The 15,724-nt window shown below is 39.8% G+C and overlaps 1 protein-coding gene across 8 annotated transcripts in view; it reads left to right on the plus strand.

Moving 5' to 3' along the window:
- Nucleotides 1-15,724, plus strand: part of VPS13B (vacuolar protein sorting 13 homolog B) — a 948,921-nt gene that overhangs the window by 409,299 nt on the left and 523,898 nt on the right. For all 8 annotated transcript variants that reach the window (XR_004644784.1, XM_034763372.1, XM_034763367.1 and 5 more), the window contains exon 20: nucleotides 13,769-13,878. Coding sequence is in view for 7 of the 8 variants with exons in the window: in XM_034763372.1 (XP_034619263.1) it covers nucleotides 13,769-13,878 (110 nt within the window). In the remaining variant the exon portion in view is untranslated. The remainder of the gene's footprint in view (nucleotides 1-13,768; nucleotides 13,879-15,724) is intronic.

Here is a 15,724-nt window from a genome sequence, read left to right on the forward strand (position 1 = left end):
TGTGTGTGTGTGTGTATGTATATATATATATATGTATATATATATACATACACACACACACACACACATATATATATATATACATATACACACATATATATAGATATACATATATACATACACACACACACACATATATATAGATATATGTGTGTGTATGTATGTGTATATATATATACACACACACACACACACACACATATATATATATATATATATATATATATATATATATATATAGCTGTTAACGATAATACAAACCCAGGATACTACAGGATACCCAGCCCAGATACTACAGACTCCATCTATTATTTTCTTCTAATTTTAACTTGTTCTTCTTCACAAGTTTTAGAGACCTCACGGTTACCACTAATGCATTTCACATTATTAGTGTTACATCAACAAATCTCATCTTTAGGATTAAACACCATTTATGGAGATTCATCCATACTCTGCTTCAGTTCATGTTTCATTATATCAGCACTGATCTCACTGCTCATGCCCAACCTCTTGAGGCTTATATTATCAAAACAGTATCCTTACTTCTATGCCTTCATTCAATCAGGATTCTCAGCACCATACTGAATCCCTGATTGGGTACTAGGTTTTTGTATTTCCTTACAATCTTTAAAATCTAGTGAAGTGGCTCCATCTTTCTGAGGAAGAATGCGTGGTTTTACTGACATTAGTATTGAGAATAATTTTCATTACCTTTTGTATGTGTGTTGGTGAGTGTACCATTCCTGGGGGAATTCTGCGCCACTGCATGTGCACAGAATTCATGTCCCCCACAGATTTCTTTGCTTCCCCACAGAAAAATGACTTTCTGACAGTCTGCAAAAGCAGTCACATACCATTCCCTAGCTGCGAAGGTACATCGTTTCAGGCACCTGGAGCAGCTGGCAGAGAGGTAAATCACCGCAGGACTCCGGGACACCCCCTGCCCTGAGCCAGGATCAGCTGCTAGTCCTGGAGGCAGGAGGGGCTGGGACTTCATCTTCCCCTGCAAGAAGTGTCTGGGGCTGTGTCACACCCACCCCCAGAAACCTTCCCCAGCTGTGAGGAGCTCAGCATCCTCCCCTGCTTCCTGCCCCCATCACTCCTCAGCTGCAGAGGGAGGGGTCACTGTATGGGGAGCTGCTCCCCTATCTGCCCAACTCCCGTGCATCTGGGCCTTCTATACCCAGACACCCCCACCAAGCTTCACCCCATATACCCGCCCACCCCTGCACCCAGATCACCTCCCAGTGAGCTCCCTGCATTCAAACCCCAACCCTTATGAGCCCCACCCTGAGCCCCCACATCCAGACCCCCATGCCACTGATCCCCAAATAGCTGCACCCAGATCCACACCCCACCACGCCCCACTCCCCTGGCACCCAGACCCCCTGCTGAGACCTCCACATCCAGACCCTTCTGCTGAGCCCCAACCACTTTCACTTGGAAGCCGCTGCAGAGTCCCATTGCCCCTGCACCTGGAAACCCCCCCAACAATCCTCTGTGCATCCAAATCCCCCACACCTAGACTCTCTGCTGGGATGCTTGTACCCAGATTGTCCCACACCTGGTCCCCCCACACTGAGCCCCTCCACACTTGGATCCTTCCTGGTTGAGCCTGCCTGCCCGCCCCACACCTGGTGCATCTGGCGCAGGGCAGCAAGGCCCCAGGGTGTTTCTGGGGCAGGGTCAGACCTTGTGCTCTGTCAAGGTCGGGTTCAGCCTTACCACTGAGTCTATGTCCCAGGGGTCGGGGCTGGGGAGTTTCCAGTGGCTTGTGCTCCCCACTGCTATGCTGGAGCCTCTGCATTTATTTATTGACAAATGAAACTTGCAGAATTTTAAAATATTGTGCACAGAATTTTTAATATTTTGGCACAGAATGCCCTCAGGAGTAGTGTGCAGTCTTTGACCATTTGGGAAGGTCAAGAATATTTTGCCTGCAGGAGTACAAGAAAACCTGAGAACCCATTATGGGTGAGCTGAATCCTACCCCCTCCCCCATTACAGCTACCAGAACTTCCATTCATGGAATCAGAATTTCTTCATTTGCTTTGTTTTAGATTAGAATATCATCCAGAACTAATAAAGTACTCTTTGGTTCAAAGTAGCTCAGATCCTTATTAGTCAGAGATTGATAGGGCTGGGATTGGGTTTCCATTTTGCAGTTCCTGAGTAATGAGAAAAATGGGAACTCCAGTTTGTCATGCTCCTTCCATTTCCAGTCTTGGCCTCTTTAATAAGGTAGTAGTGTATGCTGCCTTCCTAAACTTCTTGCCCCCTAAGAGTCCCCAATAAACACTATATGGTCTCTCTTCACTTGGGAAGACACCAGCATTCAGTAATTTGGCACAGGCCCAATCACTGGAATCTCTCCTTTTACAAATGAGACTAGATGCCCTCATGGACTAGAAGAGGGCCACAGTGTTTTGATCCTCTTCTTTAAGAGGGTTCAAAAGGTCTTAAGCCTGGTTAAATAAATAAAACCTGAAAACATGATTCCTGACCCCATGAACCCAATTCCATGCTTTGACCCAGAAAGAATTGAACAACTGGAAATTATCCTTGCCCTACAAGAGAAATTAACCACAGCAATCTCTCTTTTTAAACAGGTTTTGTAATTCTCTTTTTGCCCCAGAAATAAACAAACTAGAAGGTCTCCTTTTTGTCATACAAGAGAAAGCAGACCAAACTAGTCATTTTAAACAATCTCAAAACTCAGGCACTGTCTGGCAGCTTGGCTGTTGATCCAATCACAGAAGCACTAGTATCTTCTTTTAACTTCTCCGAACTGAGTTTCAGACTCTAATGAGCCCCAGTTATTTCTGAACTGAGCCAATGTTTGCCTCCCCATCCTTGTGCTGCCCAGCTGACTAGGTCTATGACCATCCTGGACACATGAGCAGTTAACAGACTTCATCACAAGGGCCTGTTCCAACAATCTAAGACTCTTAGATCACTTGTTGAATCCTATGAGTCCAAGGATGAATGGGCGTGCTCAGATAGAAGCTATTCAGATCTATTTATGAGATATTTTGGTAATGGATCCAAAGTTCTGAGGTTCTTTGTTTATGCAGAAAGTGTCCGTAGGACCAGCATTGGCAGTAAAGAGGTCTATCGTTTATTTCTTTGATGGGACAAAGCCTGTTAAGAAATTCTCAAGATGGTTTATAGCTTTTGGTGGAAAGATAAAGGCCTGTCCATTTAAGTCCAGAGGTGATTTAAATGGATAGCCTGTCTGAATACTTAATTCTATATGCCCACTGAAATTCCTACACCAGAAGTACTTAACACTCTTTCTACTGCGGAAAGGAGGGGTTACCAGTTTATGCAGCATCTACTTGTCATATATCAGTTGTGCAGATCCTCAAAGCTCCTACACAGGGTTTGATTAATATCTTTATGTAATATTATTCTCTTGCTACTTAGCCCAGATTAGATTGGATTCTCCATTTAAGGAGAACTGTGTTTCATTCATTTTTGAATTAGCTGTACTCTTGAGTCTTCCTTCAGAGAGTTGTCACTATATTTAGTCTCTCTCAATGGGTACCTGCAGGGGCAGTGTCCTGAAGGATAAAATGAAGTCATTTAGCAAAGTAACTTGCCTTACTATTCAAATAGAAGTCTTATTCTTCTTAGTAGTACTACTGTGACATTGATTGCTCACAGTTGGTGGTATAGTATTGTACATGTACAGTCAGGCCATGATACACTGAGTTAGCTATTATAGGGGAAGTGACAGTGACACCTATATTTAAGTTGCCTATCACTTTCCATTATATAAAAAAAGTTATTTTTAAGAGCTCTGAGATTTCAGTGGTTTTCAGCAAGACATTGAAATTTGGCATGGTAATCATCTTGGGTCATGGGTGTGGTTTTTGCTGACACCCTGAAAATTCATTCAGATTTGGTCAAGTTATAAACTGATGAAAATCTGCTAAATATGAGGCTGCATATCATGTTCCTTCATTTTTGCAACATCAAATATAAATAATAGAAAGGTTATAGCTAAATATATGTGTCTAAAACATGAATATGGGCATTAGAAAGGTTCATAATAGCTTATAAAGAAATGATCCTTATGTTAAGAGCTACAATTTAGAGGAGGGAAGGCTGTTCTGCTCAGCAGGGTAATAATAGCCATCTGTTACCATGTTTTCACAGAGACAAATCAGTAATAACCAAAAAGAGAGCTGACACATATCATGCATGCTGCAGCTGCCAATACATTTGCTAGGCATACTGAATAAGTGGTGTTTTCTTCTTTAGCCAACTTCCCAACCCCACATCCCTGTACCTTCAGAAGTCAGTTTACATAGTTTTGTTCAAATGGGATAGAAAAACTAGGAAGCAGTTACTGAAAAAATACTAAAATACTTTGTATTTCAAAATTGTATACCATACATGTTTAATATTAACATTTTAGCATTTTTTGGTGAAAACTGGTTATATCTGCAATAAACTGCATTTGTTTCTAAAATAAGATCCAAATATTACCCTGTAATGAATGTATGGGTCTTAACTGACTTAGCTCCAATCTTAACATCAGAAGGCAGAACTAGGCCCTGAGTTTTTACATGAATGATGAGAGCATGATGAAAACTATTCTTAATAGCTTGATTGCGTATTCTTCACTTTGGGGTCTGATTTTGATCATGCTCCTTTTTATTTTTTTATTTTTTTATAGCAGTGTAACTCCTTTCACTTCAGTGAAGTTGCACCTGATTTAAAGCAATAAGCAGCAGAACCTTTTGTGTTTAGCCAATGTGTTGAATGAATTTGTGTATTTTGATGTTGTATCTTCTTTAATTTCATCCCTTGTGGTTTGCATATGTTCAAATGCATATATAGATGGCCATACATACTTTGATTTTCACAAACCCCTAAAATTGTTTGTTAGAACATGTGCTTGAATGTTATGCCACCACAATATATATATTTTTATGCAAAACAGGTCAAAACATTACATTTATATTATTTGCATATTGTTTTTACTACTACGTACAATAGATACTTAATTACAGTACATAATATACAAGTATTGACCATTAAGCTATGAAATATTTCCTAAGACCAAAAGCTGTTACTTGGAAGGCAAATAGCATTAAAACATAATTAAATATTTAGGATTTTTTGTGTGTGTTTGCGGGAACATGTGCATATGAGTGATCTGTGGAGAAACTGTATTTTAAAATGCCTCAGTTGAAGGGAAAAGCTGGTTTTAACCTTTTTACTGGGGAAAATACTCTGGTTGTTACAAAAAGTATTTGAGTATTGGCCTAAACAACTAACCTTTTCAATTGTACTTGTGAGTTTTGAAACAAAAAGAAAACTTTGCTAAAATAACCATGGAACTCTAACAAATGCGTGTTCATTTTTCTTCAAGTTTCTGTGCACTGTCTGTAACATAGCTTTCCCTAGTGAATATTTTTGCCTTTAGGTAGCCTGGGTAATGTTAAATAAAGGTTTATGGGTTTTGTTTATTATTCTATAGGATTTTCAAACAATAGGAGAGAGTTGAGACAAAATATATTTGACACTTTGACTGCTAACATTTCAGCATTACATAAAAATGAAGTTTATAACAGTCAAATTGGGCCCGATCCTACTCCCATTGAAGTCAATTAGGGTTTTGTCAATGATTTTGATGGGATCATGACTTGCCCACATTGGTCTTCCCACTCTCCTTAGGAACTAAGTACTCTTTCTGCCAAAACCCAGCCCATTTGGTTGTGTTTTTTCTCTGAGATAAAGTAACATGTAAAATATTTGTCTTAAAGATATTAGCGTCTGTAATTAGATCTTTTTAAAAAGCCACTCAAATAAGCCTTAAATAGTGAGACTTGCAGACAGATATCTCAATGGGTAGACGATAAAAAGTTGTTGACTTACTGTAGCTGCCATAATGCAAAATATAGGTGTTCATAGTCACTTAAACTTTAATGTGGATTGATATGTCTACTCTCCCTGTCTGGTTCAGTGATTCCAGATAAAAAGCAGGACACTTTGTCCCTCAGATAAGTTGATATTTTACAAGGCAATCTTACTGGCTTGTCATATATGTTATAAAACTGACAAAAAGTGTGCATGTTTAATTTTTATGCTGTGTAACTTCAGTCTCTAACCCCTGCTTCAGCTCTCATTCTTCACTTGAGGATGTAACTGAAAATGATTGTGGTGCCCTGGGATAGCTAATTGGTAAAGCCTGTTTGGAATGTGGCTAAGTGAGCCATTTTGGCAGTAAGCAGAGTAGCAAAGCACACTTTTTCCCTTACTTGTCTCTCAGGCTAAAATTAAACAAAGTTAGATATTTTCAATTTTAGTGATTTACAGTGGATCTGTTCTGAGTCAAGCCATCATAAAGAGCTAATTGCCTGCACACTCTTGTACAAAAGAACTCTTTATTTGTGTATAATATGTAGATCTGTGTCTAGTACAGTATATTGGGGGTTGAATAATCTGATGATGATAAATGAAAAACAAGACTCTCTTTTTTCATTCCCCTTCCCCTTTGAAATAATTGGATATTAAATTTATGATGCTAAGTTAACCTGCATCAGCACCTGTTTAGTATTCATGGACTCCAGGACACCTCAAAGTCATGAGGTCATTGCTGGAATAATTTATGATGCAGTTTATGTAGCATGCTGGTGTAATGTTTTCTTAAGCTACTTAGTTACTAAAAAATAAACAAAACTTGTCAGAATTAATTTTCATTACAGAACATTTTCATTTGTTTTGTCATCCCTCCCTCAACAAAAATCCCAAATTAATTGTAACTAAAAAAGGTGTTGCTGGGTTTTTTTTGGTAAAGGTGCTACTATTCTTTTTCCCAGAAAAAATATTTAAAATCTTGAGATAAAGAGTTTCTTTTCTGAAGTTTTGCATTGAGAACAATTTAAATATTCATATTTTTAATTGAAAGGAGATTTCAGGAAGTGTTCCAACAGTAGAGTGTTCTTGCTTTTCTTCCAGAGATTAAATATGTTGAGCACCATCTCTATCAGTCCTGTTCATAAAGTCTCAAGACTGCTTCTTATCCCAGATCATCCACAAAATTAGCTATATCACTGCTGTCATGTGCTCGCTGTTGAGTTAGAATAATAATTCCATTCACAATTGGAATACTCCTGTCCATTTTAAGCAATGGACTCATTTTGACAAAAAGATGGGAGGGTCGCAGACACTCAGAGTACCAGGAGCCCTCCCCTTCCAAGAAGACCCCTGCAACAGAAGTCCACTTCTACACCTCCACAACCCAGGCTCCGCACACCTCTCCTCCCCAAACAATTTGCTTCCTCAAATCTCCAATCTTTCCTCCCAAAGCACTCCTTCTCCACCAATCATCCCTCTTTCACTCTCCACCCACCAAACCCCTTCATTAGCCTATACACTCCTTCTCTCCCACCAAACACCTTTTCTCCTCCACCTGCTCCAACTCCCCACAAATCTGTTATCCCAAGTCTACCCCAAGCCTGTCTCCCTCCCTTCCACCACTTACCTCCCAAGAGGTTCCTCCCATAAGCCACAGCCCCCTCTCCCAAGGTTGTGCCCTGCCCCAAACTCTTCTCTCAGACACCAGTGCCATCCCCCAGAAATGTGACCAACCCCCTCTCCCATATCTGATCCTGCCTCTTGGGTGTGCAGGAGGGAAGGAATGACGAAGAGGGGCTATAGTTGATGCTTCTGGGCAAAGGGGCTGATGCTGAGTCGCACTGCCTACCAAGCTTGGGCACTCTCTGCTCTGTACTTAGAGCTGGAGGTGATGGTGGCGGGAGCGGGCAGGTTGGGTTGGAAGGAAACAGAGAGAGTTGCCTGCCTACCTGCCTATCAGGGAGACAGAGCTGGTTCCTAGAGACAGGAGATTGCAACTTCTGATGCCTCCTTCCTGCCCAGCTCATTAGATAGCTTATCCCTGGGGGGGATTGAGTTCTGAGTGCATCTGTACTAGGTAACCTCAGACTACAGTTGAACCTCAGAGTTACGAATACCTCCAGAATGGAGGTTGTTCATAACTCTGAAATGTTCGTAACTCTGAACAAAACATTATAGTTCTTTCAAAAGTTTACAACTGAACATTGACTTAACACAGCTTTGAAACTTTACTATGCAAAAGAAAAATGCTACTTTCCCTTTATTTTTTTAGTTGTTGTTTAACACAGTACTGTACTGTATTTGCCTTTTTATTTTTTGGTCTCTGCTACTGCCTGATTGTGTACTTCCAGTTCCAAATGAGGCGTGTGGTTGCCTGGTCAGTTCGTAACTCTGGTCTTTATAACTATGAGGTTCTATTGTGTACTCTCCTCTCCTCTTTGTGCCTGGCCCCCTCTGTCTTCTTCCTCCTCCGGGTTGGGACTGAAAGTTGGGGGAAGAAACAAATTGTTTTTCACTCAAGCTGAAAAAAATTTTTTTGGGGGGTGGGGTGGGGTGGGATGTACCCCCATATCTCCCTAAAATGTACACCATGACCCTAAGGGTCTGTTCCTTCATATTCTCAAAAACTGCATAACAATTGTTATCAAGATTTATATTTTGTACTGGTTACCTAGAAAGGGGTATGAGATAAATATATGTGAACTGGGCTTTGAAAGTGAAACACAGTATGTCAGTAAGACCAGTTCTTCATTGAAACCTGAATTTAAGTCACAGAGGGAGTGAAAAAAGTTCAAACCACTCTTAATGAAATTCAGGAAACTTTAGTGCTTTTTCCTGAAAAAGATAAAATAGTCATTAAAGAATCTTTAATTAAATATAAAACCTGCCTCAAAAGAATCTGTTTATGTCCTGATCCTGATGCCAATGTTGTCAATGAGAGACTTCTATGGCAGTTGGGTCAGCCCTTAATTTTTGGCATGATAGCTAAATTTAAAATGAGCTGATTAAGTAGAATCATTTTATGCTTGGATTTCTTGGGAGAGGCCCCATAAAAAGTATGTGTCTATATTACATGTATATGTAGAATCTAAGCACATCTCTACACTTACTGGGGATTGATGCTGCTGGGATCAATGTAGCCGGGGTTGATTTACAGGGTCTAGTGAAGACCAGCTAAATTGACTGCAGAGCACTCTCTGGTTGACTCCCAGTATTCCATCAGAATGAGAAGATTAACGTAAGTCGATGGGAAAGTGTCTCCCATCGACACAGCATGGTGTAGATACTGCAGTAAGTCGACCTAAGCTACATCGTCTCCAGCTATGTTATTCACGTAGCTGGAGTAGCATAACTTAGGTCGACTTATCATGGTAGTGTAGGCATGGCCTAAGCAAAAAATGCTGAAGTAAAGTTTAGTAAGTGGTTAGTAGCAAGCCGAACTTACCTGCCACTCAAACTAAAAGTCAAAATAATTTAATTATTTATCTGGCTACTTGAACTGTTTTTCTCAGGCTTAAGGGATGAACAACTAAAGAGGTTTGAGAAACTAAACTACAGTGTCCTCCTCCACCTCACCTTTGAGCTTATGGAGCCATCATAGCAGCTCCATAGTTAAGGTTGACAGTTAAAATCATGCTTTAACTTGAAATGATTTCCAACCTCCTAACAGTTTGAGCTCAGTTCATTTTTTGCAGTACTAAATCATGTTACCTGCTAACACTATTTTTGTTGTTGTTTTGGGGGAGTTTGTTATAAAAAAAAATTTCCACTAATTTTTGCCCCTAGGCTGACTCCTCCCCAAATCCTGCCCCCCGGGGAAGTCTGTCCAATTCATATTTTTTATTTGACACATATAATGAATCTATCATTAAGGCTAGCTGACATCAGACAATATCTTTTAAAGATGCAGGACTCCCTCATAATTTTGGCGCCTAAAATGTTGATAAATGCTAATTATTGTAATGTGCTCCATACCGACCTTCAAGCATTTTCTGTTTCCAGTCTCCAATCTGCTGAAGATCCTGCTGCAAGGCTTATTTATCGTTGTTCGCATTGTACACATGTTACTCTTTTATTTTATGTCCTACCACTGGCTTCTCCTTAAATTGAAGATTTATTTTTAAGGTTTATTACTGACATTTAAAACTATCAGATCACAAAGCCTCTTCTAGCTACAGGAGTTCCTCTGTGTGTGTTCCAGCTCAGAGCCTGTGCTATACTGATGATTTATCTTTGTGTATTTTTTGACTGTCTTTTGCACATTGTACTCCTCAAGTCTTCCTCACTTAACCCCACTTTGATAGTATTTCCTGCCTTATAAAATTCAACAGGTTTGCTCACTTTTTATGTAAAATAAATTCAAAATTTAATATTTTAGCTTTTTAAAATTTTTTGTGAAGTATCTTATATCACTGAATGCTATATTTTTGCTGTCTGTGTCTAAAGTATGTTGATATAAATGAAAGGATTGTATAAAATAAATTTAAAATACTGTTCCATCTACTTATGAAATATCATATACGTTATTTGGAGAAATCGCTTTTTTTGTTCTCCTTGAACAGTATTACTACTAAAAATATCTGGATTTTGTTGCTTCATCTTCCAATAATCAGCCACTTTTTATGAACTGAATTTCATTTTTCATTGCAAAATTTCAAATCAGATATGTTGGTTTTCATCATTTCTCTTTGCATTACATTTATCCATTTGGTTTAAAATTGTGCACCTTTGCAGTTAAATAGCTATAGTAATATAAACGCATATAAATAAATAACATTCTAGTCCTGAATGCAGAATACTCACTGCATTAACTCGTGTTAGTGTAACTTAAAAAAAAAAAAAAATTGTGTCCATGAAAATGCTCCATTGTCTGTATTTGAAGAACTTTAGATACAGAATAATTCCAATACATATGCAACAGCAGTTCACACTCCTCCACCCATACTGCTAATGCATCTTCTCCAGGACTTGAAAGTTCCACCTTCGGGGCAGAGAGGATAGTACACTCAATATGTCCATTTAATCCATAGTTCTCTACCTAAACTGAAGTACTGCCAACCCCAAGCATACAAGAATCGTGAGTCAGGCCCCAAATAATCATTAAATTGATTTGAAAATAATTAACTATTAAAATAATACATTTTGGTATCTTTTTATTTGCCATCTGGTTTTTGAGCTTTAAGAGTCCCCTTCCAAGCTTTTCTCCATAACTGGGGGCAAGAAACTCTTATAAAAATATAACTGAAATTATTGTATAAGCCCAGAAACTGGTGTTTTAGGAAAAGCACCAAATATTGTGAGGCTCATGATAAAATCATGAGGATTTGCAACAGTTTAGACTGCTGACAATGGTAGTGTTTAAAAATGTATTTTAAGAAAAGAAAATGTATCCAAAATTTGATTGTAAAGCAAAAATGCAGTCTTAATACTGCAAGGATAAAGATTGTCATATTACATAAGCAGATGCTAACTGTAATTGATACAAGAGACAGGTGCCCTGGTCTTGCAATTGGACAACTTGTGTGTGAAGTTGGATTTCAGTGGGATTCAGGCACCAACCTCCCATAGGTTGAAAATCCCATCTTAAGCCTTACTAATCATCACTTAAGACACCATAGTTAATCATAGTTGCTAAATGATTACATTTGTGGGAATTAAAATAAATTCGTACTACATTGCTTATACTGAGGAAAATAAATGAAACTTTATCAAGAACCTATTAAAATGTTAAACATAAATTTTGAATGGTTATAAAAGAGATGGGAATGCAAATTAATATTAATGTTTAGAACATAACATTTTGAATACAAACTTTTCAGAACCAACGCATGGTTCGATTGTTTCCTTTTCATGGTTGTTCAGTTTCCTCTTTTTTCCGTTCTAACTTTTTTCTTCTTCTTCTTTTTTTTAAATCTTCTAGTCAGTCTTGTAGGAGAGCCTTTTGTGTGTATGTCTCCCTCTCTAGTGTTTTGCCTTGTAATCTCTAGTGGGTCAGTTAGGGTATCTGACAACATCCATCCAAATAATGTCTTGCCCAGGACAGAGAGATAATTGAAGTCTGCTTTGGGCAGAGCACCAGCTGGAAGAATGCTCCAAGGCATCCCCCTCTGGCTTACTATAGAGAAAGTTGACCCCACCGACCGATTACAAGTGTTTTCTTTTTGGAGGGAAGAATGGGTTACATTATTTTCTTTGGGCTTGGGGCTACAAGGCTCAATTCTTGCATAGTGTTTCTGTTGGCTGAGAAAAGAGTCTAGGGAGAGAAGTTGTGAGCTTTGGGTTACATTCACAATTTTTGTGTGAAAACAGCTGTGTTTGCAGCAAACAAAAAAAAATCTACAAAAGCAAAACCAAGAAATATTGTGCATTTTCTCCATTTTGTTTTCTGCTTCCTTTTCCCCACACCATTTGTAAAGCTGCCAAGTTTCTCGCTTTTGTGATATGATGAATAGGGGTTTATATGATATACACAGTTCTGTTGTCTTGTGATTTCCACAATCTTCACGATAAGTCTCCTGGACATTTGGGTTTGTTCTTTCTCCAACTGTTTTACTGCTCTGACTGTGAAAGAAACACAGAAGCCTCAGCAATTGCTGGGAACAAAGGAGTGGTTATGAATTGTCAGACTGATCACTTGCTGGAAGCAAAAGGGACGTGATTACAATTGAGAGGCCCCCCATAAGTTGGTTGTCCCTGCTGGCAGTAAGAATGGTGGTCATTTGCATTGGCCTTTGTGATGCACTTCATTTTCCATGAGATCTTTGCAGTCTCCACTGTAAATGAAGTGAGCTGTAACTGTGTGTCTGGAGTCCCTTCAACTTTTGAGGTTCACTGTTTGGGTTCATTTTAAATTTTCATGCAATCTAGTGCATGGGTGATGGAGTAAGGCCTAACCCTTCTCAATAAGGACAATTAGCAGAAATACAGATCCTAGTCAGACCTGGGAAGTCAGAGGTGAACAGAATTATTTCTTCAGGTTCTCCCACTCCCCACCCCCAATTTAGGGCAAGCCTCATGAAATGTAGGTGCTTAGAGGCGTTGATTGGCAGATTTTAAGAATCATGAAAGCCAAAGACAGTTGTGAAAGACTTCACCTAAAGGCTGTGAATAGTTTATGGAATCATTGACAATCAGAAATTAATAGCAATCTTATGTAATGTCAAGAGGGCTTTTGTGAGAGGAGGTTAACATTGTGCAGAACTATTAGGTTGGACATTAGGAAAAAGTTCCTAACTGTCAGGATGGTTAAACACTGGAATAAATTGCCTAGGGAGGTTGTTGAATCTCCATCTCTGGAGATATTTAAGAGTAGGTTAGATAAATGTCTATCAGGGATGGTCTAGACAGTATTTGGTCCTGCCATGAGGGCAGGGGACTGGACTCGATGACCTCTCGAGATCCCTTCCTGTCCTTGAATCTATGAATTTTATTTCTTCTGTAAGATTCCTTGATTCTCCATTCTTCTTCCACCTTTGCCAACTTTCTTTTTCCACTTCTCTTTATAAAGAGATAGGGTCATATTTTGTGTTTAGAAATGTTTATCATTTTCAAAATTGCCATTTTACAAAAGCATTTATTTAAAATAAAGCAATATTGTATTATGATATACCATCAACAAAATAAAAAAATCCCATCCTAATCAAAAGAGGCATGTGACCAATTTACAGTACATACAGTGTTCACAATTAAAAAGTTAAATCCATTTTAAAATACTCTTATCAGTTTATGTGGTACTTAGTTTTAAAATTGAGACTCTCTCTAGAACTGGTAACATCTCTAAAACTGGAGTGAACTTTCCTTTTCAAAAAGGATTTGTATCTACTAAAGAAAATATATATTTGTATGTGTGTTTATATAGTTTATCTTTTTAATTTCATTTTCTCTTTATGCTATCTAGGTGCTGTACTTTTGGCCAGTGTGCAGGGATTAGCAGTCAATATTGATCCTGTCTTGTATACTTGGCTTATGTACCAGCCTCAGAAACGAAGTAGTAGACACATCCAACAGGTAGGAATTTCTTGAGAAATCAGTTCTTTGTATATGTAAAAATAACATTTTTCTATACCACATTCTCTCATTTAATGTGAAAATTTGATGTTATATTACTCCAGACTACATTTATTATAAAGGACACTGTCACAACCTGTCCCTGTCCTGCACTCTGTTTTAATTGGATCCAACCTCTGAATCCCGTACGCTTCAAGCTCCTGGGTCTAGATATTGGCTGATCACTAATCTGGGGGCATGTATACACAGCAGTTAGGAGGTGTAATTCCCAGTGTGAGTACATGTACATGAGCTAGCTCTGCTCAAGCTAGTGCACTAAAAATAGCAATGTGGCACAGGTGACAGCTCTGATTAGCTATCTAATGCAATCCTGCCCAACCCCCTTGGTGGTAGGTACCCAGGTCCCTAGCCCAAAGCTGCAGCCCATGCCTTTGGGCCACATTGCTGTTTTCAGAATGCTAGCTCTCCCAGCCGCTGTGTAGACATACCTTGGGTGTCTCATGTGCACTCCCAGGTACAGACCCCCATCAGATACCCTTCTTAGGTGGTGGGATCCTACAATCCAGCCACAAAGATCCCAGAACCAGTGCCACAGCCCTCCCAAGCCCCCAGTTGCTTAGACACACTCCCCACAGAGTCTACCTAGCTGTGGGAACTCGGGTATCTTAATTACACCCTTCAGGGGCAATGTGGCAGTAAAGCAAGGCAGCACAGGCTTGTCACAGGAATATCTTGTCTCACACACTTTACTCTTAAAAAGCACAGGAGAATTACAGATTTATGGAAAATAACAACCTTCTGAACACAAATTCCCTCAGTCTGACCTCTCCACCCAGTGAGTCATGGTCTGAGACCTTAGGCCACGCAGCCCTTCTGGCCTTCTCAGCCTGGCCATCTTGGTCTCTCTGACTTATAGAAGCAGTTCTCTGACTGTCTCTTCAGTGAGCTGGGGGTGGGAGCAGGTCCAAGCTCCATGGCTCCCCACCGGTTGGCTTCTCTGTAGGAAATCATTGAAAGTCAATGGACCTGCTCACAGAAAACCCATTATTTTGGTAGGAAACAGTCATTCACTGTTGATCCCCCTTGATTGTTCTGTCACAGCTGCTCAGACAGTTTGTCTACTAGGCATCAAGCCTCTGCTTGTACATGTGCATTCCATTCTTGGTGTGTAAGTGCTGCACGCACAGTCATCAGAAAAAATTCCCTCAGTGGTATCCATCAGGGCAGCTTGAGTGCTCTCTGCTGTCGCCCACTACTGCATGCTGATATAAAAGGTCCAGCTGCCCCAGATTCCGCTCATTTCCTTCTTACCATCCATGATGGCCGTTGGACTTGCTTGGCTTGTTGTAAATTTAATGGAAATAGTTTTCTAGTTGATCAGTACTTAGTAGTGTAGCCTTAAACTATATAAGGCTCCTGGGACATAAAGTCTTGTGCACATACCAGATTATATCTCAAGGTTCTTCAGAGTTGGCTGGCCTCCATTTATTCACCAAGTTGTCACCATCTGAACTCTCTGCTGAATGTGCTCTCTAGCACACTGACATCTCTAGATTGGTGGACAGACTTGGTCAATGTATGTGCAGGCATTCCCTTGGACTGCTCTCAACCTTTGCTAACATTGGTGATGGATGTGGCTGCCTGGGAGTGGGGCTCATCTGGGTCCCCTTACAAGCTCAGGGTTTATGGTCCTCATGGGCTCCTCATGTCTCTACATATCAATGTCAGGGAGGTAAGAGCTGTCTGCCTAGCCTCTCAGGCTTTCCTGTCTCAGGTCAAGGGTAAAAGCCTGTTTGTCCTCACAGAAAACACAGCAGCAATGTTTCCCCCCAATGGGCATGGAGGA

Source organism: Trachemys scripta, chromosome 2 (genome assembly GCF_013100865.1).
Source record: "Trachemys scripta elegans isolate TJP31775 chromosome 2, CAS_Tse_1.0, whole genome shotgun sequence".
In the NCBI taxonomy this organism is placed as follows: domain Eukaryota; kingdom Metazoa; phylum Chordata; order Testudines; family Emydidae; genus Trachemys; species Trachemys scripta.